This window comes from Anolis sagrei, chromosome X (genome assembly GCF_037176765.1).
Source record: "Anolis sagrei isolate rAnoSag1 chromosome X, rAnoSag1.mat, whole genome shotgun sequence".
Taxonomy (NCBI): Eukaryota; Metazoa; Chordata; class Lepidosauria; order Squamata; family Dactyloidae; genus Anolis; species Anolis sagrei.
The window spans coordinates 46,477,478-46,502,517 of NC_090034.1; the positions used below are offsets into that span (position 1 = coordinate 46,477,478).

Sequence of the window (25,040 nt, forward strand, 5' to 3'; positions counted from 1 at the left end):
TGTGTGAGAATTGGCCACATGCAAGGATGTTGCCCAGAGGATGCCCACATGTTTGATGTTTTACCATCCTTATGGGAAGCTTCTCTCATGTCCCTGCATGGTGAGCTGGAGCTGACAGAGAGAGTTCAACCTGCTCTCCCTGGATTTGAATAACTGACCTGTCGGTCAGCAGTCCTGCCGGCTCAAGGGTTTAACTCATTGTGCCACCTGGGGAACCATGCAGCTTTCCAGATGCAGTTGGGCTAGGACTCCCAGCATTCCTCACTACTTATAGCTGAAGGGACTCAGCCTGCGTTTGGAAGACCACTCATTTCCACCTTAGTTACAATGCATTTGTTTGAATATTGAAGGCCCTATCCAGAGTGCTGGACCTATTTGAGGGCACAAAAATGGCATTTGGTACCTTTCGTCTCAAGCATCCCAACAAACAGAGCTGGGCTGGAGAAAGAAAGCCATCTTTCCCTCTTGTGCATCTTAAAACATCCCCCAACTTCAAAGCCAATTTGGGAGATCAAAATCAGGCCAACATGTCCTCCGTGGAATTTCTCATTTGCAAAGGAATTAATTACCGAGGCCCTGCTCCTTCTCCTTTCCCGGAGGCACCCAGCGCTCTGCACCTGGCATTGCAGTAAAGCGCTACCAAGTCAAGCCAGCCGCCACAGGGTCTCTCGAAAATGTCACACACACAGGCCTGGGGATAGTAAATTTGTTTTACAGATAGATTTGCGTGCCCTCATGGGCATCTCTTGAGAGAGAGAACCATTCCTTTGTGGAAGTCATCACCACAAACGCCATCATGGGGGTGACCCACAGTCACGGCTGGACCCTCTTCCTATTCTGGGATGAGATCCAACAATTATGTTGGCAAAGCATAGCTTTCTGCCGACCCTGTTACGTCGGAAGTCTGAGAATCGTACTGAATGTGGACTCTTGGCAAACGTGGGTAAATAAGGATACCTCCTTCTGCAACATCTTGAAATGAGTGATGCTGGCAGATTCATGGAATAAAAACATTTAAAGACAATGGAAGGTGGTATCCATTCCACATCTTCCTGTTGGCATGGAGTCATGGGAATAGGCATTCCTCTTGCAGGTTGGCAAGTGGGGACAGAAATATGTGCAATGGGTGCTCTGTTTTTTCTTTTTAAAAATTCAATTATGTGTTTATTGTGTTTTAATTGTTTTACATCAATGTTTTAATTGGACTGTGTAAGACTCTTTTAACTTTGGTGTCTCCTGTTGTTTTAACTATCTTGTTTTTAACTTTTATAATAAGCCGCTCTGGGTGCCATATTAGTAGAAAAAGAGCCTTCAAATCAGAGAGACTGGGGGGGGGGGAGTAGATAGATAGATAGATAGATAGATAGATAGATAGATAGATAGACAGATAGATAGATTCAGGGGTTATGATAAGACAATAAATAACCCAGGAGTTATAGGTAAAGGTAAAGGTTTTCCCACGACATCAAGTCCAGTTGTGTCCATCTCTGGGGGTTGGTGCCCATCTCTGTTTCTAAGCTGAAGAGCCGGCGTTGTCCGTAGACACTTACAAGGTCATGTGGACTGCATGGAGCACTGTTATCTTTCTGCCAGAGCGGTACCTATTGCTCTACTCACATTTGCATGTTTTCTCCAGGAGTTATACCACCATTAAAATATCTACAGGAATCCAGTCCAAGACCACCAGCTGAAGACATGCTGAATTGCAAACCCTCCTGCCAAAGAGTGCTGGGAACGATTGAAGAGTACCTCACCTTGGCCTAGCATTTTACTGACAACACTGTGCCTAAAAGAGATTTGGATCGCCTATAATGTGGCTTCTCTCTCACACTCCTCCCTTTTTCTGCTCACTTTTTGGGGGACTCCTTCCATGGGCATATTTTAGCTGGCAAGGTGTTATGTTGGCCATTTGCTCTGTTTTTGACAGGCCTCTGAAATCAACTGGTAAAAGAAGGCTCTAACAATCCCAGAACTGGGAAACCACTGGTTCAATTTAACTGGTTATATGGTCACTAGTTAACCCTTCCATTTAGTGAAATGTAATATGCATGCTAATTTGAGGCTTCCTGAATCGGTTTGGCGTTTGTGAGAGACTCTCTCTCGATGCCTGTAAATACATTTAACAAGTTACATGCCAGCTCCTTTCTCCCTTCCCCCAGTGCGATTTAAAAAATAAATTTGCTGGTAAGCAGGGCTCATTATTCATGTGAGGCAATGAATAAAAGATTTCGCTCCATTACTCATTGTGCTGAGGGGGGTTCTCACAAGAAGGGAGGGAAGCACAGGCATTGTTAGAAACATTCGATGTTAGGGAATATATCTGGAATTCCTGGGCATTATGTGCAAAAGACTATATCTCTTGGTTCTAAGAGATTAAGGAGAGGGAGGAAATGCTCTTTGTATGCTCAGGAGCACTTCCAATATTTCTGTTTAAAAATTCTCAACCAAAACCAAATAATTCTCAATATTTCTGTTTAAAAATGTTCATCTTGGCTTGAACTATATAGGCTTGGACTATAAATGTGGGATTAGGAGCAATGCTTTTAACAGTTTATTTAAATGTATTTATATGGTTTGTTTTATTATTTTAATGCTTCATGTGTTGTGTATTTTATATGCTTCTATGTTTCAATGTGGCATTGAATCATTGCCAAACTGGAAGCCACTCTGAGTCCCCTTCAGGGTAGAGATAGAGCAGGGTAATAATGTAGTAAATATATAAATAAATAGCAAATGGTCCTTGTAGGCAATTGTTCAGTGAATCACTGGCCTGAAATCTCATGTCTTATACACTTTTTCTAATCAAGATTTTAAAAAATCCATAGCATTTGAATGGTGAGTGAACAGCATACATTTATACGAATGATCAGCCACTGCCAGAAGGGACAGAGAGTTTCATCTATGCTGACGATCATGCCATCACTGCTCAAGAAGGGAGCTTTGAAATGGTTGAACTGAAGAAGCTCTCTGAAGCTTTAGGTGCTCTTACGGCATATGACAGGGAAAGGCAGCTGATTATGAATCCATCTAAAATGCAGATGTGTGCTTTTCATTTTAAGAACAGACAAGCATCTTGAGCTCTGAGGATGACCTGGGAAGGAATCCCACTGGAGCACTGCAACACACCAAAATACCTGGGAGTTACCCTGGACCATGCTCCGACTTATAAGAAGCACTGCTTGACTATCAAGCAAAAAATGGGTGATAGAAATAATATCATATGAAAGCTGACTGGCACAACCTGGGGGTCACAACCAGACACAGTGAAGACATCTGCCATTGCACTTTGCTACTCTATTGCTGAATATGCATGCACAGTGTGAAATACATCTCACCATGTTAAAACATATGGCCCTTAATGAGACATGCGGCATTATCACAGGAGGTCTGTGCCCTATGCTGCTGGAGAAATTATACTGTTTGGCCAGTATTGCACCACCTGATATCCGTCGGGAAGCAGCAGCCTGTAATACATTATAACTGTATACTCAATTTGCTTCTGACACAATAAATAAATAAGCATACATGTTGGTGGTGTGGGGCAGGGCCTCGTGCACATAATAGAACAGATCAGGCTATTAGATCCCATGCTTTCCCATAACCCACTCAGACATGGCCATTTCCAGATCAATTGTACTACAAATCCCTCCACCTCCAACTATCGATCTGATTAGAGGATTTCTAGTCCAACACATCTAAAAGGTCCAGACCAAGGAAGGCAATGGAAAACCCATTTAGAAAGCATTCTTGAAAACATCAGTAACAAAATGGGCCAACAGGGTGACAGCCAATCATGGTATTCTCTGTCCATCTTGTGACTTCTTATTTATTTATTTATTTATTTGGGGTGCTTCTACCCCGCCCTTCTCAACCCCCTAGGGGGGACTCAGGGTGGCTTACAAAAGGCACAATTTGATGCCTAACAATTCACAAAATACAATACAATATACAATACACAAATTTACCATATAATGTCACAGTTATAACTAATTAAAACAATCAAACAGTATACTAGCAGCAATAAAATCATCTTGTGGTTAATGTTCACCAAATCATAGTCTGAAACATTGATTTAATTAACAAATTAACAATAATGCAAAAAAATAAATTTCACTCCTTTCAACATCAGCAATAAAATATTACTTTTGAAATGTCTACCGTCAACATGAATCTGTGCACCTAATTTGCTGAAGCCTACCCATTACAGGCAAGCCCTCTTTGCATTAAAGCTTCCACTTCTCATTGCAGCTATAACATTCTAAAAGTAACATTGCACTTCCCTGTATCTGTAAAGTAACTAGTTTCTTTTAGTTACTTGTTACATTCTGGGTGCAGTGGTACAAAACATGATCTTACTGTCCACCTCATACTTACCCATAACAGGGCACAAGCATAAGCCAGCACTTGAACCATGGACTATTCCTCCTTCAACATTGAAAAATGCTAAAGCCCTAACACTACAGGGGGGAAAACCCACTAAATTGGAAATGGTCAGAAAATCACTTCTGGTTTTGAAAATCAGGTTGTTGTTTTTTTTTAAAAAAAGTTAAAGAGTGCAGGACACCCCAGTTAGGGGTACTCCGGGGCCTGCGTTTGTCTGGGATATAATGCCTCCATGCTCTTGGATTCACTGAACCCACTGTTGAATGGTAAGTTAATACACAGGTAAATCCCATTGATTAAATTGGTCTGCTCCCCTGGGAAATTAACAGTAGGATTCAGCTCACTATCTTGAAATGGAATAAAATTGTATATACACGACTAGCAGGGGTTAGAACTCCTTTGAGCCAGGCACTCTTTGCCTTTATCCCAGAGTTTTCTCTCTGCCGTTGGCTCTGCTTTTCTTTTTTCTCTTTTCTTCACCCCTTCTTCCTCCACTTTGGTCTCAGAAGAAAAATGGTTCTGGATCCCCATTTTTTGCCATAGGTTTTTATGTCAGGAGTGCAGTGAATCTACTCTAGGTAGTTACGTCAGTCTTTAGAGCAGGCATGGACAAACTTCAGCCCTCCAGGTGTTTTGGACTTCAACTCCCACAGTTCCTAACAGCCTCAGGCCCCGTCCTTTTCCTCTTCAGCCACTTAAGCGGAAAAGGGAAAAGGAAAAGAGAAAAGTTTGCCCATGCCTGCTTTAGAGGAACTGTCCAAGGTTCAAGATTCATGGTTTCAGCACCTTGGATAGTTCCTTTAAAGTTCCAAGGCCAACAACCAGTCCTAAAGTATTTACATTTTAACTACATAGTAATGCAGAATTTATTTTAATTTTTGGATCTGTTCCTGATTACTGTGTTGCCACAATACATTTACCCCACATTGTATATGTCAGGTATGAAGAAACCCAGGCCTGGGAGCCAGATGCGGCCCCTTGGACTCTTTTCTCAGGCCCTCCCCTCTCTCACCATCCTATAATAATAATAATAAACTTTATTTGTTACCCCACCACCATCTCCCCAATAGGGACTCGGAGCGGCTTACATGAGGCCAAGCCCAAATGACAATTACAATAAAGAAAACCAAAAACACAAACCGAAAACGCGAACAATAAACAATAACATCATAATTAAATAAAACACATGAATACATGACAATATGAAAAATAAAAAAACCCCAACCTTCCTTCCTTTTCTTTTTCCTTCCTTCCCTCCCTCCCTTCCCTCCCTCTTTCTCTCTCACTTCTTCCTTCCCTTCCACACTTTCATCCTTCCTTCCTTCTCTTTCCTCCCTCCTTCCCCCACTCTCTCTCTCCTTTCCTTCCTTCTTTCCCTTCACCCCTCCCTCCATTCCCTTCCACCCTTTCATCCTTCCCCCCCCTTGTCTTTCTTTCCTTCTCTCTTTCCTTTCTCCTTCCCTTCCTTCTTTCCTTACCTCCCTCTTTCCTCCTCCCTTTCATCCTTCCTCCCCCCTTGTCTTTCTTTCCTTCTCTCTTTCCTTTCTCCTTCCCTCCCTCCCTTCTTTCCTTACCTCCCTCTTTCCTCCTCCCTCCCTCCCACCCTTTCGTCCTTCCTTCCTTCCTTCTCTCTTTCCTCCTTCCTTCTCTCTCTCCCTCTTTCTTCTTTCTTCCTTCCCTCAATTCCTCCCTCCATTCCCATCCACCCTTCCTTCCTTCCATCCATCCCTTCCTCCCTTTCTTCCTTCCTTCCCTCCCTTTTGTCTTTCCTTCCTTCCCTCTTTTCTCCCTACTTCCCTCTTTCTATTTCTCCTTCCTTTCTTCCTTCTCTCTTTCCTCCCTCCTTCCCTCTTTCTCCTTCTTCCTTTTCCTTTCCTTCCTTTTTTCTTTCCTCCCTCCCTCCATTCACTTCCACTCTTCCTTCCATCCTTCTCTTCCTCCCTCCCTCCCTTCCTTCTCTTTTTCCTTCCTCCTTTCCTCCTAGGGGATGTTTAGCTGGGAGAAGAGATGGTTGAGAGGGAACATGAGAACCATGTTTCAAGATTTAGAAGGGTGCCCTATTGAGGAGGACGGTGGAAAACTGACTTTCTGCTGCTCTAGAGACCAGAGCACAAGGGAACAATGGGTTCCAATGGCAGGGAAAGAGATTTGACTGAAAAGATTAGGGAGAACTCCCTGGAGAGTGGCATAGGCTGCCTTGGAGTTTCCTTCTCTGGAGGCTTTTCTGCAGAGGGTGTCTATCGGGAGTGCTTTGATTGTGCCTTCTTGCATGGCAGGGGTTAGACTGGATGGCCCTTGGGGACATCTTCCAGTTTTAGAACTCTATATGTATATATCAGGAGTGGGCAATACAGGATCTAAAGGATACACTTTTTCCTCTCCCATCCACCATCTCATCTTAAGGCCAACCCTTTTTGGATCCAAATGTTTTCCGCCTTTCCTTCACTTTCTGCCTCCAAAAGAGAAGAGGAAGGGGAGGAAAGGGCAGGGAGGGGACTTGGGGAGAACCCCCTCCCTTCTGGCCCGCCCACCCAGCTCTGGCCTGCCATGCGGCCCCCAAGTTAGAAAGTTTGCCCATGCATGGTCTTGATGCTCTTACCATCCTATCTTATAGAACTATTCTACTTTCCTTTTTTAAAAACACACTTAAATAAGATTTCTAAAATGGCCCAAGAACGCTTGAATTCTTTAGGGTATATAGTCAGGCAAGCACCACTCACTCTCACACATTTTTGCACTATGGATCCTAATTTTTGTAAGTTTATCCACTAGAGTAATAAAGAGCTTTGCAGAATAGGAGAGCTATTTCACCAGGCAGACTCCTTCGGTGTCTACTCTTCCATAAGAGATTGGCCCAAATCCTATCAGTTAGCCCCAATAACTCTTAAGGTGCTGATCTTATTTAAGGAATAGGGCTTGGAGCCTTAGAGAACTGCTTTCAAGTTCAGACTGAAACCAAGAGCAGATTCTTACAGATGTCTGAACTGACAGGGAAACCACCAGCACAATCATAGAACCATAGAGTTGGAAGAGACCACATAGGACATCTAGTCAACCTCCTTCTACCATGCAGGAAAAGCACATTCAAATTACCCCTGACAGATGGCCATCCAGTCTCTGCTTAAAAGCCTTCAAGGAAGGACCTTCCACTGCACTCTGAGGCAGAGAGTTCCAATGTTGAACAGCTCTTCTTACAGTCAGGAAGTTCTTCCTAATGTTCAATTGGAATCTCTTTCCCTGTCATTTGAACCCATGGCTCCATTGAGTTCAAGTCTCCAGGGCAGCAGAAAAGATGCCTTCTCCCTCTTCTTGTGACATTCTTACCGATACTTAAACCTGGCTATCATGCCTCCTCTTAAGCTACTTTTATGCAGGCTAAATAGACCCAGCTCTTTAAGCCACTTCTCAAAGGGCATGGTCTTCAGACCTCTGATCAATCCAAAAGGATGTTCCCCTTGAAAGGAGCAGTCTTGCATGATCCCCATTCATTTCACAGACAGAGCTGGGCAGGCCAAATCTCTCGCTCCTTCCCCCTTGAGCCTAAAATCTGGCCCCCGAGGCGGCTGCTTCACCTCGGTTCTTGGCAGGGATGCCTTTGCATCTCCCACACCGAGGCCTCTCTCTGTGTCTGTGCCAGCAGCACAATTCCCTGCCCGGCCCTTTGCTCATATTAAGCAATTACTCGGCCACGCCTGACTCCTAACCTGTCATTAGTCTAATGCAAGGCTGCCGCTTATCCTTCGATGAAAGGACATCTGCTTCCCCGTGTAGTCCTCCACTGTGAAAACAAATTGAGCCAAGCCAGGGCTGTTCAGCATGGCCAAAAACCACCGGAAACCCCATTACCAAAACAGCTGCTGCCCTCCCAACCATGCCATGCCTCCCTGTGGCTATCCGCTTTTGCCTGGTGAGAACTTTTCCGCTCCGAACCCCTTCTGAGCTCCAGCTCAGTGCTTTTCTGCTCTTGATTGGTTGTCCCAGAGGAACGAATGGGAAACAGGGAGTTCCCTTCCCAGAGGTCAAACACTTTCTGGGGAGGCTTTCCCATCAAAGGAACAGGAGGAAAGGCTCCCCATTTTGTGAAAAGCCCTGTTTGGGGAGGAAACAAACCCACTTGTTCACTCGCAGAGAGTCTGCCGCACACTGCCAAAAGACAGAAGGACGAGGAAAGGATGGTTTGCTGGCTCTCTTTGAAAGAACATGGCTAATAAAAGAAGGCAGCGCTTTTGCTAATACAATCCTGCCATCCTTCTCCTTTGATGCCCCTGCCTGTTTCAGACTTCTGTCTGTCATCTCCTACCAGCCATGATCTCGGTCTTCAATAGATATATCCGGGAAAGTGTCAAAAGGAGGTTGAAAGGAGCAGCCTTCCACTGAGCTCATTTCTTCATTTCTTAAATTGATACCCCCTCTTTGCACTAAAAGTAATGCTCCAGACTGCTCTGACACCTGCATTTGCTTTCCCTGGATATGGAATCTCACCTAAGTGATCATTGATGCGCAAAAGTGACCTCTTGACTACAAACGATAGACTCCCAATAACTCCTGGCCAAACTGTCTGGGGGTCCTGGGAGCTGAAGTCACCCCCACCCCCTAATAACTTCTTGAGTTCACCTGTTCAAAGCCAGAATGGTGAGCTCCACTCATTTATGGGATCCCTTGAAAAGATCATCAGGGTCTACAAGAGAAGCAGAACAAAGTGGCATAAGGATGAAATATATCGACAGACTGAAGGTTGCAGGAGGTTTTCTATCTCCGGCATTACAGTCTCCCTGCAAACTGACAACAAATACAGATGGCAAGGGGCTGGGCGAGAACTTTCCCCCTGATGTGCGACTTTTCTGTTTCCCAGGAGATCTGAAACACCCCCCTTCAATCCAAATCAGCACACTCCATTTACTCTGCCATTTCAATCCAAGCTGGGAATCAAGCCATCCATGCTTCTGAGAGCTACATTATCATGGAAGTTCACTTTGGGAAGACAGCCCCCCTGAGTTTGTCATCGGACATGGGGCTCCTGGGAATTGTAGTTTCTAAGCAGCTTAGATTAACAGAGACTCCGGAACAGCCACTTGGCATGGAAAGGACCCTTCAGCTTGCCTGCCTCTGCTTTTGCTCACAACTACTCTCAACCCAAACTCACCTGGAAAGGCCTGTGGCTCAGGAAGATGTTGAACCTAGGACTCCAGAACCCAAGCCTGGCGCTCTGGCCATGGTCCTGTTGGCTGGCACAATGATGCAAGGAAAGTGTGGTGGCGGGGATAAAATGACTGCAGGTCATGTGGCAAAGTGAGGGGTGGGTGGGAATGGCAGAGGAAGCTATGACTCTAAAGAGAGAGAGATGCCTTCCGGTTGCCCCTTCCTGTTGCTACACCCCAAAAGGGATGCCATTGCTGAGAAGGGTGGGACATTTTGACTGACACAGCCATATGAGAAGACGAGGAATTTTTTTCTCATTCCAAAAGCAACACACTGATGCACCCCCACCCCCACCCCATACACACAAACAATGTAACATGTGCAGCACTCCCTGAACAATAAAGGCACAATATCACTGTGGGCTTTCTGTCCCTTTTTCACCCATTCTGCTTGCTGTGCCGATCCCCAGAGGGCTCTCAGATCTACCTTGTCATTTCACCTCAATTGACTATCTGAAGAATGCAGGCTTTACCTACAAAACAGTGCTTCAGCAGGAGCCCTAGTCTTCTTGGTGCTCTTCAAAGTTTCATTCTGTTCTCAATTACTCCTTGCCATATAAGACAGTAACTTGACATCCGGTGGCTAGATGAAGACCTAAGCTGCAGCAAGTTTAGATTCTCTTCCATTTTTCCCTTGATAACTTTATATGTAGAGCTCACTCGTTGCCTGAGGACAGAGACATGGAACAAACAACATACAACCCCCCCCCCCCCCCGCACTCTCTTTTGAAATGTGCTTCCCTTCCAGTTTTTTTGGACCACGTTTTCTACTGGCGAAAGGACTGGCAACACCCTTCTAAAAGAACACAACATTTAAAAAAATGCTGTCCAAGACCTGGAGCTGTGTCATGCATGCTTAACTATGCTACATCTCTTGTCCAAACTCACCTTCCAATCTGCTCAACAATCAAAGAAAAAGAAATGTGCACAGAATCAGGAAAGAATTCGCTCAAGAAAAGAGGCCCAGTGGATCTTAGAATCATATAATCATTGAGTTGGAAGAGACCTCATGGGCCATTCAGTTCATCCCCCTGCCAAGAAGTAGGAAAATCACCCTCAAAGTACCCCCAACAGATGGCCACCCAGCCTCTGTTTAGAAGCTTCTAAAGAAGAGCCTCCACCTAATCCTTTGGTCCCCAGAGACTAAAATATGGATCTTGACTGCCTCCCACTCTGATGGACTTCTGAGTTCCTCTTTACTTCTGCCCGGTTACATCAAAGTGCCCTTAAATGATATCTAGCATCTGCCAACATTAAAAAAACCAAACACAACTTTTTGCCTTCGTTTACAAGCTTCTTTTTTTTCATTCCTTAAATGGTTTGTGAGTTTCAGTTTGATGTTTTTAAAGTTAAGTTTCAAATTGGCATGGACAGGCCAAAGGCAGTGTGCAAGTATAACACCGATTTCAAAGGCTGGGAATGTTTGAATGGTGCGATTATGTACTGGCGTGTGATGTCTTTTTAGATATAATTTTATGCAACACTTTAAGAAGGAATTTGAGATTATATGCAGGGTGAAATGCAGTGGGACATTTACCAATGAATTATTCACCTCTTGAGCACCTTGAGACCTGTCTCCGGTTTCCTCTTCTTCAGTTGGATTTAGGCCACTATCGTCACCAAAAACCATGCTGGGCTTCCAAATACTTTCATTTCTCTCCTCATTTAGGGGTATTTTTGGCACACTGTCTAGTCCCTGAAAGCTGCCGAGAGCAGAAAGTTGGCATCCAAACCTGTCCAACTTGCCATACTTTGCTCCATACTGTGCCTTACTTAGTTTTCACACAAATAGAGTTCTTCCTGGAGACTGAGGCTAGATGCCTGTTGCGGTTTTCTGCTCGCCTCAAGGTCCGCATGCCAACAGATGCCTTTGCCATGGGATTGATGGCACTACCTGGATTAATTGACACCGCACAACCAGTGAGCAGGGTTGTAGCCACAAACTTTGAGGGCTGTCTCTGTGCCAAAAATGAGACACGAGGGCATACTCTTTCCCCCACCACATCCCTGGTGAAGACAAAACCCTTAGGAGAAGGGATGTCACCTCCAGGAGGACTTTGCCACCAGCAGCGAAGTGCAGAGGAGGAAAGCGACAATTTCTTGCCCAGCTCCGTAACTTGGGGGACTTTTTCTAGAGCTTTGGAACTGGGTCAGAAAGGGTTTGGGTGTGGCTCTCACACTCATACATCCCAGCCCATCCCAGCCCACAAACCATGCTGCCCTCCTGGGTTCTGGAAATGTTGTAAGCAAGTGCCAAAATGAGCCGATTCTCCCTCCTCGGGAACTTCCCCATCTCATTTCTGGCTTTGCTCTTTCCTTGGGCAGAGGTGGCTTTAACAGTAGCAGCAGCAGAAAATCTCTTGATAAAAGACAGCCTTAACTACCTGGATTTGACATTTTGCACGGCTCGCATTCAAATGTCAAGCCGCAGGTGGCCCATCTGGGAGGGGAGGTGGGGCAGTCACCTGAGGCAGGACACGCGTGGCACCATTTGGAATGGCACAGCAGGCAGGCAGGTGGGCGACCCTTCATGAGACTGACCTTCCTGTGCTCTTCATCCCAAGAGGGGGCCACTCAAGAGCATCTCCCACTCCTTTCCCCTCAGATGCTGTGCCTAGAGGGGGCCAACCCAGTAGAGGCCCTGCAAACAGTTGCACAACTGGGTCCACAAATCAGTTTTGTGTGCAGATGGAAAAAAATGCTCACAGAGGTCTCCGCAAATGGGTAGAACCTGGTTTTGTGGAGTGGCGATGGCTGGTCGAGATTGGGTTCCTGTTGATGCACTACGCCAGTATGAGCATGCTGGCCTCTGGGTCACAAAGCCACTGCTGGGAAGCAGGGAAGGCACCGCAGGAAGAGGCTGCTACAGTGGTGCCTGGGCTTTGCTCCCCTTCTCTTACCTCTGTGCAGCCTTGGCCAAAGGGCCCACCGCTGGCGTAGCACACCCACAGGACTCCTCACCTAAACACATCAATGACAGTGGAAGCAACAGATCAATTGGTAACAACAACAACAACAACAATAATATCACAGATATTATCTGGAAGCCAGCATAATTCAAATTGCATGGACAGGAGACATAATCAGTCCAAAGGGAGCCCCCATTTGTTTTTGGGACTGCTTTCCCTCCTTTGGTTTGCAGGGAAGCCCAGGCGTCCCAGTCCACAAATACCTTGTAATTTATTGAAGAGTTATATTTTGAGATTTCGTACAGTTTTCATTGCCTGGCTACAGTTCCATGACGACTGGCTGTTTGATTCATCTCACCAGCCAATGTCTTTTATTTGGTTATGTATCGATGTATTCGTGTTGATTTGATGGCATTGAATGTTTGCCAATGTTATGTTTTATGTATTGTCGAAGGCTTTCATGGCCGGGATCACTGGGTTGTTGTAAGTTTTTCGAGCTGCCTGGCCGTGTTCCAGAAGCATTCTCTCCTGACGTTTTGCCTGCACATCCTCGGAGGTTATGAGGTCTAGGTGCAGGGGCGGCTCAACCCATTACGCAAAGTAAGCATTCACAGTATAGTTGGTTTTGCCCAGGGGTGCTCTTGAGGCGCTCTTGGGGGGAAATAGACCTTGATATATGTGAGTTGTAGTTACTGGGATGTATAGTTCACCTACAATCAAAGAGCATTCTGAACTCCACCAATGATGGAATTGAACCAAATATGGCACACAGAACTCCCACGATGAACAGAAAATATATATCAGTGATTGGTTGGGGGGGGGGGGCAAAATACTGTTTGCTTACCGTCGAAAATTACCTCTGTCTAGGTGTTATGTTTGGAAGCCGCCCTGAATCTTTTCGGGGAGAGAGCAAGAGGGCGGGGAGAAATACACTTCGAGGATGATGGTGGTGATGATTCCAGCGTGGGAAGAATGGTGGCAGGGGCCCTGGAGGCCGCCTAGCCCAGCCCCGCTTCCGCCGGGCAGGAACCCACCCGGAAAGCAAGCCCGACAAACTTCTGCCGAAGTTCCTCCTGCCCCGTTCCATCCCCACGCGGGAGCCGGGAGCGGATTCCCGCCCTCCGCGTCCCAGGCCTTCCTTGGGTGTCGAAAGGGAGGCGGGGGAGGGCCCGGGCTGCTTGGCTTGGCTGTCGGGAGGCGGAATCCCTCTCCAAAGAGGTTGGCAGTTGTAGGCATCGCTGCCATTGGTACCCCCACCCCACACACACACACCCCTCTCTTTCCCCGCCAAAGCGAAGCAAAGTCGAGGAGAAGTTTTCCGCGAGGAGAAGCAGCGCATTTCCATGGAGGAAGGAGCGGGGAAGGGAAGGCGGGGAGGGGAGGTCCCGGAGGGGAGGGGAGGAGAGGAGGGGGCCTCGCCTTACCTGCCCGAAGACGGGGCTGAGCAGCGGGTGGAGGCGCTGGAAGAGCGGGTCGGGCTCCTTGCCCTTGGCGGCGGGGCCCTTGCCCTTCGGGGAAGCGCCGTCGGCGGAGTGGAGCGACTCGCGGCTGGCCACCCTCGTCCCGCCGGGCTCCGGGGCTTCCTTCTCGCTCTCTTGGCTGGGCGTCCGCGAGGAGCGCGACCGGGACCCGCTGCTGCCTCCGCTGCTGCTGCTGCTGCTCCCGCTGCTCCCGCCGCGCCGGGACCCCGACGACGCCGGCCCTCTCCGCTTCAGGCTGCCCTCGGAAGAGGAGGAGGCGCCCGGGTGGCAGAGGGGCCTCCTGGCGCTGGGCTCCTCGGCGGGCGTCCAAGGCGGGAGCGGCGGAGATTCCGGGCTCCCGACGCTGAGTCCGCCTCCTCCGCCTCCTCCTCCTCCTCCTCCTCCTCCGCCTGCGTCCCGCCCATGGCTCCGCGCCTGCCGCCCGCCGCCGCCCGCCGCCCGCAGCAAGGACGTCTTGGACTCGCTCTTGCGCACCGAGGAGGCGCTCATGGTCGGCGGCGAGCTTGGAGGTGCGCGAGGAGAGCGGCTCTTAAGGAGGGAGGAGGGAGGGGGGGAGAGGAGGAGGAGGAGGAGGGAGAGAGGGGCGGAGGGAGGGGGGCGCTCTCTCTCTCTCTCTCTCCCCCCCTCTCGCTCTCTCCCTCAATCGCGCTCAGGGAGTCAAGAGCCTCCAGCTTCAGCACCAACGCCGCCGGACAGCGCCAGAGGGAGGCGGCCGAGGGGCTCCCTCTCTCCCTCCCTCCCTCTCTCCCTCCCTCGCCTTCTCCTCCTCCTCCGCCGCCGCCGCAGTGCTTTTCCCCGCAGCAGCAGCAGCAGCAGCCCACAAGCTGCGGGGAAGTTGTGCGGGGGAGTGGAGCAAGGAGAGACACCTTGGCAGCCCCAAGGGAAACTAATTGTCCATCCTTCTTCCACTCCCCTCCCTTCCCCAAGGCAGGGCAGCCCCTTTCCCCAAACATGCTTGGATCAGGGTCTCCAGGGCAGGCCTGGGCCAACTTCGGCCCTCCCTCCAGCTGCTTTGGACTTCAACTGCGACCATTCCTAACACCCTACGGCAGGCATGGGCAAACTTGGGCCCTCCAGGTGTTTTGGACTTCAACTTCCACAATCCTGAACAGCCGGTAGTCCAAAACACCTTATTATTATTATTGATTTATTTTAAACATTTATATTTCGCCCTTCTCACCCCAAAGGGGACTCAGGGCGGAGCATGGCATATATAGGGCAAACATTCAATGCCGGGACAAGATTTCATATGAATATGCATAAACATTTAAAACATTTATCAAAATGTTAAGATACACTGTTTTAAACCATCTTGGTCATCTGCATCAAATCTAAATTGGCCTGGTAAAGTTTCCTATCGCTGCCTTATTGCCCTGTCCTGAAAGCTTGGTCCCACAGCCAAGTTTTCACCATCCTTCTGAAAGACAGGAGGGAGGGGGCCGACCTGATCTCACCAGGAAGGGAGTTCCATAGGCAGAGGGCAATCACCGAGAAGGCCCTGTCTCTCATCCCCACCAATCGCGCCTGTGACAATGGCAGGATGGAGAGAAGGCCTCCCCGGTGGATCTTAATCTCCACGATGGTTCATAGGAGGAGATGTGTTTGGACAGGTCAATCGGGCTGGGGCCATTAAGAGCTTTATAGGCCAAAGCCAGCACTTTGAATTGTGCCCGGTAGCAAACTGGCAGCCAGTGGAGCTGGCGTAACATGGGAGTTGTGTGCTCCCTGTATGCTGCCCCAGTTATTAACCTGGCTGCCTCTCATTGGACTATTTGAAGCTTCCGAACCGTCTTCAAAGGCAAGCCCACGTAGAGTGCATTGCAGTAGTCTATCCTGGATGTAACAAGAGCATGGACCAACATGGCCAAGTCTGATTTCCCAAGGTACAGACGCAGCTGGCGCACAAGTTTTAGTTGTGCGAAAGCTCCCCTGGCCACCGCCGTAACCTGGGACTCCAGACTCAGCGATGAGTCCAGGAGAACTCCCAAGCTGCGAACCTGTGTCTTCAAGGGGAGTGTAACCCCGTCCAGCACAGGCTGTAACCCTATACCTGGAGGGCCCAAGTTTGCTCATGCCCCGTCATAGGCTGTTAGGCATTGTGGGAGTTGAAATCCAAAACACCTGGAGGGCCCGAGTTTGCCCATGCCCGCCGTAGGGTGTTAGGAATGGTCACAGTTGAAGTCCAAAACTTCAGACTTGAAGACTGCTCCAGGGGCATTCCAGGTCAGAGCCTTCCACTTTCAAGGATGGAGCAGGGAGAAGAATCACAGCAGCACAGAAGTCAGTGGCATTCCAGGTCAGAGCCTTCCACTTTCAAGGGCGGAGCAGGGAGAAGAATCCCTGCCTCAAGGGCCCTCCCAGTCCAAGCCCCTTCTTTCCACCAGGCTGGAAAAGCACCATCCAAGCCACCCCAACAGCCTCTGCTTCAAAGCCTCCAAAGAAGAAAATCCCAGCACGTGTCGAGGCAGAGAGTTTTATTTTATGTAATTGTTGTTTTGGGCTTGGCCTCACTGAGTCCCCATCGGGGAGATGGTGCGGGGTACAAATAAAGTTTTATTATTATTATTATTATTATTATTATTATTATTATTATTATTCCACTGTTGAATACACAGCTCTTTGGGAAGTTTCTCCTGAAGATTTGAGATCTGGGATAGGTGTGTTGTTTTAAAGCCACACAGGAGGTACCACTAATCCACCGAGTCCTCTTGGGGAGATAGGGCGGAATATAAATAAAGGTTGTTGTTATTATTATTATTATTATTATTATTAGCACTATGTAACAAAATGTGAAAAATGTTCTGTTCCTGGTTTGAAAATGTTGCCTCCTATTTAATTGTGCGATCCTGACCTCATAACCTCGGAGGATGCCTGCCATAGATGTGGGTGAAGGGTCAGGAGAGAATGCTTCTGGAACATGGCCAAACAGCCCAGAAAACTCACAGCAACCCTGTGCGGTCCTTTCTTTGAAAGGAGTTGTTCTACTATAGAAACCTTGTTAGTTTTGTGTTTGCCACAAACAAGGTTTTTCCATGTTTTTATGACAGAACCAATAACGAAATGACATTTGGTTACAGGAACATCTAGGAGTGAGCATATGACACTGATCCTAAAGTCACTCCACTGGCTGCCAATTAGTTTCCAAGCAAAGTACAAGGTGTTGGTTTTGACTTTTAAAGCCCTCTATGGTTTGGGTCCAGGTTACCTAAAGTATTACCTTCTCCCATCCAATCCACCCCTTTGGACACCAAGGTCCTCTGTTCAATCTTCGTTTTGGGTATTTTAATATATATTTTGTGGAAATATGTTTTAATATGTATATTTTAAAAGATTTTTTTAGATGAATGTGTGTTTTAGCAATGTTGCAACCTGCCTCAAGCCATGAGGAGAGGTGGGCAAGAAATAAATATGATGATGATATTTAAAATCCAGAGAAAAAATCATGTTGCATAGTATACTTCACCCTGAAGTCACCCCATCTTCCTTCCTCCTCGCTGCCTCCTTTCTTCCCTGGAGAGGAGTATAACCCCCAGACCCCCTTATGCTGCAGGGAGCAATAGTCCAAAGAAAGGAACTTTACCCCGCTTCTGAGAATGTGCCAGTGCCTGACCTCACGAGACCTCTTGCAAAACGATGAGCCGGTTATAATGGATTAGGCCTCACTTTAATTAATGGGATGAGGACCAGCTATGAGTTACCTCCTGGGTGTCAACGTTTCATCGGCCTTCCTGGCTGGGAGCCATTTGCAACAGGATCCACTTGTCATGTGCTGATCAGATCAGTGGCTTTGGCTCTGATCCAGGTTCATCCCTGGCATCTGTGGTGCAAGCAACCTGTGGCTTCCCTATCCCCCAGGGCCTGGCAGGGAAAGGGTATCATAGGCACTTTTGCAAGAGTAAGTAAGGAAAGTGATTGGCTGGATGGACATCCAATATCAACAGCCAAAGGTCACCCGGTTTCCTGGGTCACCTTTCTCAGGTGTCTTGCTGACACACTGAGAGACTAGCAGCGCTGCCAGGTGAGCTTCATGAAGGCCTTATCTTTGTAGGTTACAGAAACAGAGAGGCCAAGATCTACAAGAAGAGCTGGGTTGTGGAAAGTTATGCCAGCATAGATAATGCGCTAAGGCTGTGCTGTGCTACGTTTTGGTTGTGTTCAGACCATTTGTTGCAGACTGTGTGAAGGCTGTCAGTACAGCGCTGGAGTCAAAGTCCTAACAGTTCTAGGTTTCTGTCTGGAGGTTCCCACTAAGAGTTGCTTCGAAGAAGCCTTTGTTTCTAGCTAGCAAGTTGCAATCTCACCTGTTTGACTCTATGGACTCTTGTTCAAGAACCTGAAGCTCTTGGCGTCATTTCTGACTTAGAAATGGCCAGGCCTTTACTGTCTCTGCCAACCAAGTTCAAAAGAGTGGGAAGCAGGTGCTTATGTATTGTGCGGGGGGGGGGGGATCACAGAGGTGGGAATCTGAGTTATTGGTTTGGTGTATGGTCCAAGGACATCAACTGTTAGTCCCTTTGAGGTTCTGAACATTAGCATTGTAGAGTCTCGGCTTTGAAAGAACTGTCCAAGGTACTGAACTTATTTGTGGGATATTTGTTTATTTCCTTCCTCCCTGCTGCATAATTGCTTTCTTAAGAATGAACAAAGCACAATTGCACCACTTATTTCCTCACTGAAAAAACCAGTTTTGTTTTAAACACTGCTGCTGAACAAAAATGCATTAATGTTGAACCAAATGTACATTTCCACTGTGATGTAAATTCTGTGCCAGAGAGTTCAAGGCAGGTCAGTGACACTATTATTATGTTTATATTTATGTTTATGTTTATTATGATTATTTATACCCTCTCCACAAGGAGACTCATATCTGCTCTAGGATTTAGTCCAGACTTTCGCCCATGCTAAAACCTAGAGTGGATTCATCAACCCACAACATGAAAGCTACCAGTCACCTCTGTGGTAGTAGTTCCCTTGAGCCTGCGTAGGTTCACAGTGGAGAAAGGGAGATAGCTAGGCATGCAGCCATACTCCTCTTATTTCTCATTTGTCTTCTGCTTTGAACCTTCCCTTCAATTCTGTAGTTACCTGAATTACTCCCACTCCTGCCTTCTTTCTTTTAACTTCCTTATTAAAGAAATACTTATCAGCAAATATTTCATTAGCATGTTTGTTCCATTTTCAAAGCTTCCTAATAGAAGTTTTGTGTGGGCAAATTAAAAAAACCCGCTCAACCAGGCTCTGTATAATTATGTTTTCGGGAGACATAGTAACAATCTCAGAGACCATGACTACAATTAAACTCATTAGGATTGACTTGGTTGTAGAGGAGCAACAATGCTTTTATGTGCCATTGCTTAAATAGCATTGCACACATTATCATTTGTGCAGAACCATACACCCCCAAATCCTCATTTCTAAGCTTGAACATAGCGATAATAATGCTTGACAAAAGGACCTAGAAGTTTGGAGTATCATCGCAATATGGATTTTGGAAAATGGTCTGCCCTGTTCTTCCAGGAGAAGCAAAGCCTTTTAATGGGTTAAAAATACCACTCTATTAACACAGGTATACTTCATAACTTGTGAATAACTAGACACACACACACACACACACACACATCGATACTATGGGACTGAGATTCTACATTACTTCAGCATAGAGTAACTATCCACTGGCAAAAGTATGTTACGCAACCTCTGTATTAGGTACCAATGTAGCACAACATATGGATCAGTGTTCACTGGACACAGCTGACAAATCACCTGCAATGCACTATGTACAAAGGCAATGCATGGGCATTCACACACTACTCTGAGGGCTCCAATACTCTCCTTGCTTGTGTCTCCTTTCTCAACCCTACCTTCTGCCCTCTTGACAACACACTGATGTTCCTTTGCCCCACATGCCCCAGTCTTGACCTGTGAAATCTTGGAGGGTACACTTTGCCCATTTGTCTTGAACATTCTTTGCCTCCTTCTTTTGCAGACACTGCTTAATCTTAGGATCAGTATGTAATGGGAGCGGCTGCCGTCTGCCTTTGGAATACTAAAGAGCCAGCACTCAGGCCAGAGCAGCTCAGCCACCAGTCCCAAGGAGGAAAAAGAATCTAATATTCCTAAACTGCTAGCTCAATGCACTGCCTCTCCAGAGAGTCTGGATTATTTGCCATCTGGCAGTGCAGAATTGTCAAGACACTTAATATCTTACATAATATGCTTATTCACTGCTTCCCAAGGTGGAGCAAATGGTTCGTGGAAGAATGTAATTCAAAGTCAGAGGCAAGATTGCCTTTTATACTCCGGGCAAGCAAGTCAGGAGGTTTTGCTGCTGCAGCAAAACCAACCAAAGCTTTGTATTTTGCCTCCAGCTTTCCACTTGCTAGCTTTGACATCCTGCCTTTAAGACACCAAGTGACTTCAAACAAATGTAAACAGAATGCAGCCACACTCTCGTTATACTATATATCTATCTATATCTATATCTAAAGATTAAATAAGCAATTCTACAGACAGCAGTTTAAAAGACATTGAAATGCAGTGAAAGAATAAAAGCACAGCACACCTCTTCAAAGGTCCTTTTTGCCACATGAACTAAGATGCAATGTCGAAATGAAGAACCCTTTGCTTGGTGGCGGAAGAAGGGCAAAGGAAACTAGCCTCGTTTCCTGAGGAAGGGAATTCCAAATTGTGGAAGCAACCTCAACAAATATGCTCAGGATGCTCAGGATGAAGGTAGGACTAACAGAAAGCCCTCCCCGAAGACCTCAGAGTCTGGGCTGGGATACATTCTACATAATGCTGGCCCTCCCAATGTGCTTTTGGTGACAGGTTCCAATCCCAACAGCACATCTCATCTCTAGCTAACTAGGATGGACCCAACATCAATGTTGACCCTGTTCTGTTCCAGCCCCACTGAAGTGCATGGGACTGGAATGGAGGCATGTGAGGTGCCATGTGTCAATGAGCCCGAGATAGGAAGTTCCTTTGGATTCCCCACTGTGGGGAGAACACCTGTCATGCACTGCTACTCCTATTCAACTCATCCAAAGATCTCCTTTGCATAAGCTCTCCATACAGATCTGGACTTTGAGAGCAGGAGAGCATCAGAAACCCATCTGTGATGGTTTTGTGTTTCTTTAAGTGATAAAGTGGTGATTCGATGAAAACAAATCCCAGTGAACCAAGGTAAATGTTGGAGGAAATCATCTTAATTACAGGATACAAAACAGATCCAGCAAGACATGGCGAAGCCCTGGGAGTGGAGCTGGAATTCACATAGGCGTCTCTATAAGACAAGTGTGCTGTGATGTTTTGAGTGTTGGGCTACTACTCTTGAGACCAGGTTTCAAATTACTGTCCAGCCCTGGATACCCACCCTGGGCAAGGCCCACTCTCTCAGTCCCAGGGGGAAGCAAGAGCAAAGCCTCTTAGAACAACTCCTGCTCTGAACACTCTGGGATAGGTTCACCTTAGAACAGTGGTTCTCAGCCTGTGGGTCCCCAGATGTTTTGGCCTTCAACTCCCAGAAATCATAACAGCTCGTAAACTGCGTGGGAATTCTGGGAGCTGTAGGTCAAAACACCTGGGGACTCACAGGTTGAGAACCACTGTCTTAGAGCCGTCCTAAGTCCAAAATGGGACCCCCTGGTGGTGCAATGCGTTAAACCACTGAGCTGCTGAACTTGTTGACTAAAAGGTCAGTGGTTCAAATCCGGGGAGCAGTGTGAGTTCCAGCAGTTAGCACCAGTTTCTGCCAACCTAGCAGTTGGAAAACATGAGAATGTGAGTAGATCAGTAGGTATTATTTATTTATTTATTTATTTCATCTACTTATACCCCGCCCTTCTCACCCCGGGGGGGAATCAGGGCGGCTTACAGAGGAGGCACAATTAGATGCCTAAATCAATTGACAGCAATACAAAGTACAAAAAAGCAATTCAGCAGTTAAAATTAAAACATCAATACATAATAAATTTAAAACAGTCCCATGCTCAGGTTCAGAGTCCATATATCCATTTCATTCCATTTGTCCTTGTCTATCGTCAGATCCTTAATTTAGTTGCCAGTGGGTCCAAAGGCTTGGTCCCAAACCCAGGTCTTCAGTTTTTTCCTGAATGCCAGAAGGGAAGTCGCCGATCTAATCTCCCCTGGGAGTGAGTTCCACAGGTGGGGGGCCACCACCGAGAAGGCCCTGCTCCTCGTCCCCGCCAACCTCACTTGTGAGAGTGGCGGGGTCGAGAGCAGGGCCTCCCCAGAAGATCTTAAACTTCGAGGTGGGATGTAAAAGGAGATCCATTCGGACAAATACACTGAGCAGGAACCGTATACGGTTTTATAGGTCAAAACCAGCACTTTGAATTGTGCTCGGAATTGGATCGGCAGCCATTGGAGCTGACGCAACAGGGGGGTGGTATGCTCCCTGTACGCCACTCCGGTGAGCAACCTGGCTGCTTCTCGCTGGACTAGTTGAAGTTTCCGAGCAGTCTTCAAAGGCAGCCCCACATAGAGTGCGTTGCAGTAATCCAACCGGGATGTGTATCACTTCTGTGGGAAGGTAACGGTGCTCCATGCAGTCTTCATCTTAGAAATGGAGCTGAGCACCACCCCCTGAGTTGGACACAACTAAACTTAATAATAATAATAATAATAATAATAATAATAATAATAATCTTTATTTATACCCCGCCACCATCTCCCCAAGGGACTTGGAGCGGCTTACATGAGGCCAAGCCCAACAACACATAAAAAAAAGCAATAATAAAACAACAAGCAATAAACAAAATAAACAATCCAATAATATAACTCACAAGTAGACAATAGCACACAAGAATCTAAAAACCTATGGCTGGGCCAGATGTAATCGTTAAAACTTTAAAAATAAATGCTGGACATGAAGAGAGGATGTATCTATTGGAGGGTTTTAAATCAAAAGTAAAGAGCAATCCAACGGGTAGTTAAAGTGCTTCTCAGAGTATTTGCAGGGGATTGTTTCCTTTATTCAGGGAAGGCACACTGGAACAGCCACGTTTTCAGACTCCTCCTAAAGACTGCCAATGTGGGGGCTTGTCTGATATCCTTGGGGAGTGAGTTCCAGAGTCGAGGGGCAACCATGGAGAAGGCCCTCTCCCTTGTCCACACCAATCATGCCTGCGAGGGAGGTGGGAGCGAGAGCAGGGCCTCCCCGGATGAATGAAGCGATTGTGTGGGTTCGTACAGAGAAATGCAGTCACTTAGGTAGGCGGGTCCCAAACCGTTCAGGGCTTTCTAGGTCAGAACCTGCACCTTGAATTGGGATCAGAAAATGAATGGCAGCCCGTTGAACTCCTTAAACAGGGGGGTTGACCGCTCCCTGAAAGTCACTCCAGTAAGTAACCTGGCTGCCACCCGCTGGACCAATTGAAATTTCCGAGCCATCTTCAAGGGCAGCCCCACATAGAATGCATTACAGTAATCCAATCTGGAGGTGACTAAGGCGTGGACCACCCTGGCCAGATCAGATTTCACAAGGTACGGTCGCAGCTGGCGCATGAGTCTAAGTTGTGCGAAGGCCCTCCCAGCCATCGCCAATGCCTGAGCTTCAAGCGTTAGGGATGAGTCTAGGAGGACACCCAAGCTGCAGACCTGAGCCTTCAGGGGGAGTGCAAGCCCATCCAGCACAGGTTGCCACCCTATACCCCGATCCGGCTTACGATCGACCAGGAGGACCTTTGTCTTGTTAGGATTGATCCTCAGCTTATTCATCCTCACCTAGACAGCCACAGTGGCCAGGCACTCTTCCAGTACCCAAGGAGCTTCCTTGGAATTAGGTGGAAAAGAGTAGTAGAGTTGGGCATCATCTGCATAGAGATGGCATCCAACTCCAAAACTCTGAATAACCTCGCCCAGTGGTTTCAAGTAGATCTTGAAAAGCATGGAGCCTTTTCAAGATCTACTTGAAACCACTGGGAATGGAACCTTGCGAGACAGGTCAAGGGCCAGGGGTCCGAGCAGGTGTCCCCAGCATCACCATCTGGGAGCGGCCCTCCAGGAAGGACTGGAGCCACGACAGAGCCTTGCCTCCAAGACCCATCCCGGAGAGCCGTCCCAGAAGGATACCATGGTTGATGGTATCAAAAGCCGCTGAGATATCCAAGAGAACCAGCAGGGTCACACTCCCCCTGTCCAGTTCCCTGCGGAGGTCATCCACCAAAGCGACCTAAAGCCAGACTGTGACTGGTCCAGGTAGTCGATGTCATCCAGGAATCCCTGGAGCTGAGAGGCGACCACCCACTCCAGCACCTTGCCCAAAAAAGGGAGGTTGGAAATTGGCCTGTAGTTGCTCAGGACCGTGGAGTCAAGGGAGGCTTTTTTTCAGGAGTGGTCCCACCACAGCCTGTTTCAAACCAGATGGAAATGTCCCCTGCTCCAACGATGCATTAATGATCATCACAAACCAATCGGTCAACCCACCCCTGGCTGATTTAATTAGCCAAGAAGGGCAAGAATCCAGAGCCGATGTGGTTGCCCTCACAGCCCCAAGGACTCCCTCCACGTCATCAGGATGAACAAGCCGGAAAGAATCCCACAAAACCAGACAAGCAGGTGTCTCGGTCACCTCCTCTGGCACTGTATTTAAACTGGTGTCTAGCTCGAAGCATATCCCAGTGACTTTATCCGCAAAATGGTGCGTGAACTTGCAGCACCGAGCTGTCGGGTCGTCAAAGACCTCCTCCACTCCAGGGGGATGAAGGAGCTCCCCAACAACCCGAAACAGCTCCGAGGATCTATTGGATGCAGATGCTATGCGGGCAGTCAAGAAGGTTTCCTTGGCTTCCCCTTATAGCCGCGGTGTAGCCCTAAGTGAGGCTCTAGCCCGCATTCGGTCAGAGACACCCCGAGATTTCCTCCAGATGCACTCTAGACCCCTTCTCGTGCGCTTCATCCCAGCCAACGCCTCAGTGAACCAAGGAGATGGCGTGACTCTGCGCAGTGAGAGGGGATGTTCAGGAGTGATCGTGTCTATCACCCTTGCCATCTCACTATTATAGCGATCAACCAGGATCGCCAGCCTCCATGAAAGGAAGAGCCCC

The 25,040-nt window shown here is 47.4% G+C and overlaps 1 protein-coding gene across 3 annotated transcripts in view; it reads right to left on the minus strand.

Annotated features, from left to right (window-relative positions):
- Nucleotides 1-14,501, minus strand: part of CABP1 (calcium binding protein 1) — a 32,826-nt gene extending 18,325 nt beyond the window's left edge. Inside the window, exon 1 of one of the 3 annotated variants that reach the window (XM_060785377.2) lies at nt 13,915-14,501. In XM_060785377.2, coding sequence (XP_060641360.2) covers nt 13,915-14,460 — 546 coding nt within the window. In that variant the 5' untranslated portion in view covers nt 14,461-14,501. Of the gene's footprint in view, nt 1-9,526; nt 9,680-13,914 lie in introns of those variants that run through there. The other 2 variants (XM_060785378.2, XM_067473292.1) reach the window with 2 other exon arrangements.
- Nucleotides 14,502-25,040: the final 10,539 nt, after the last annotated feature.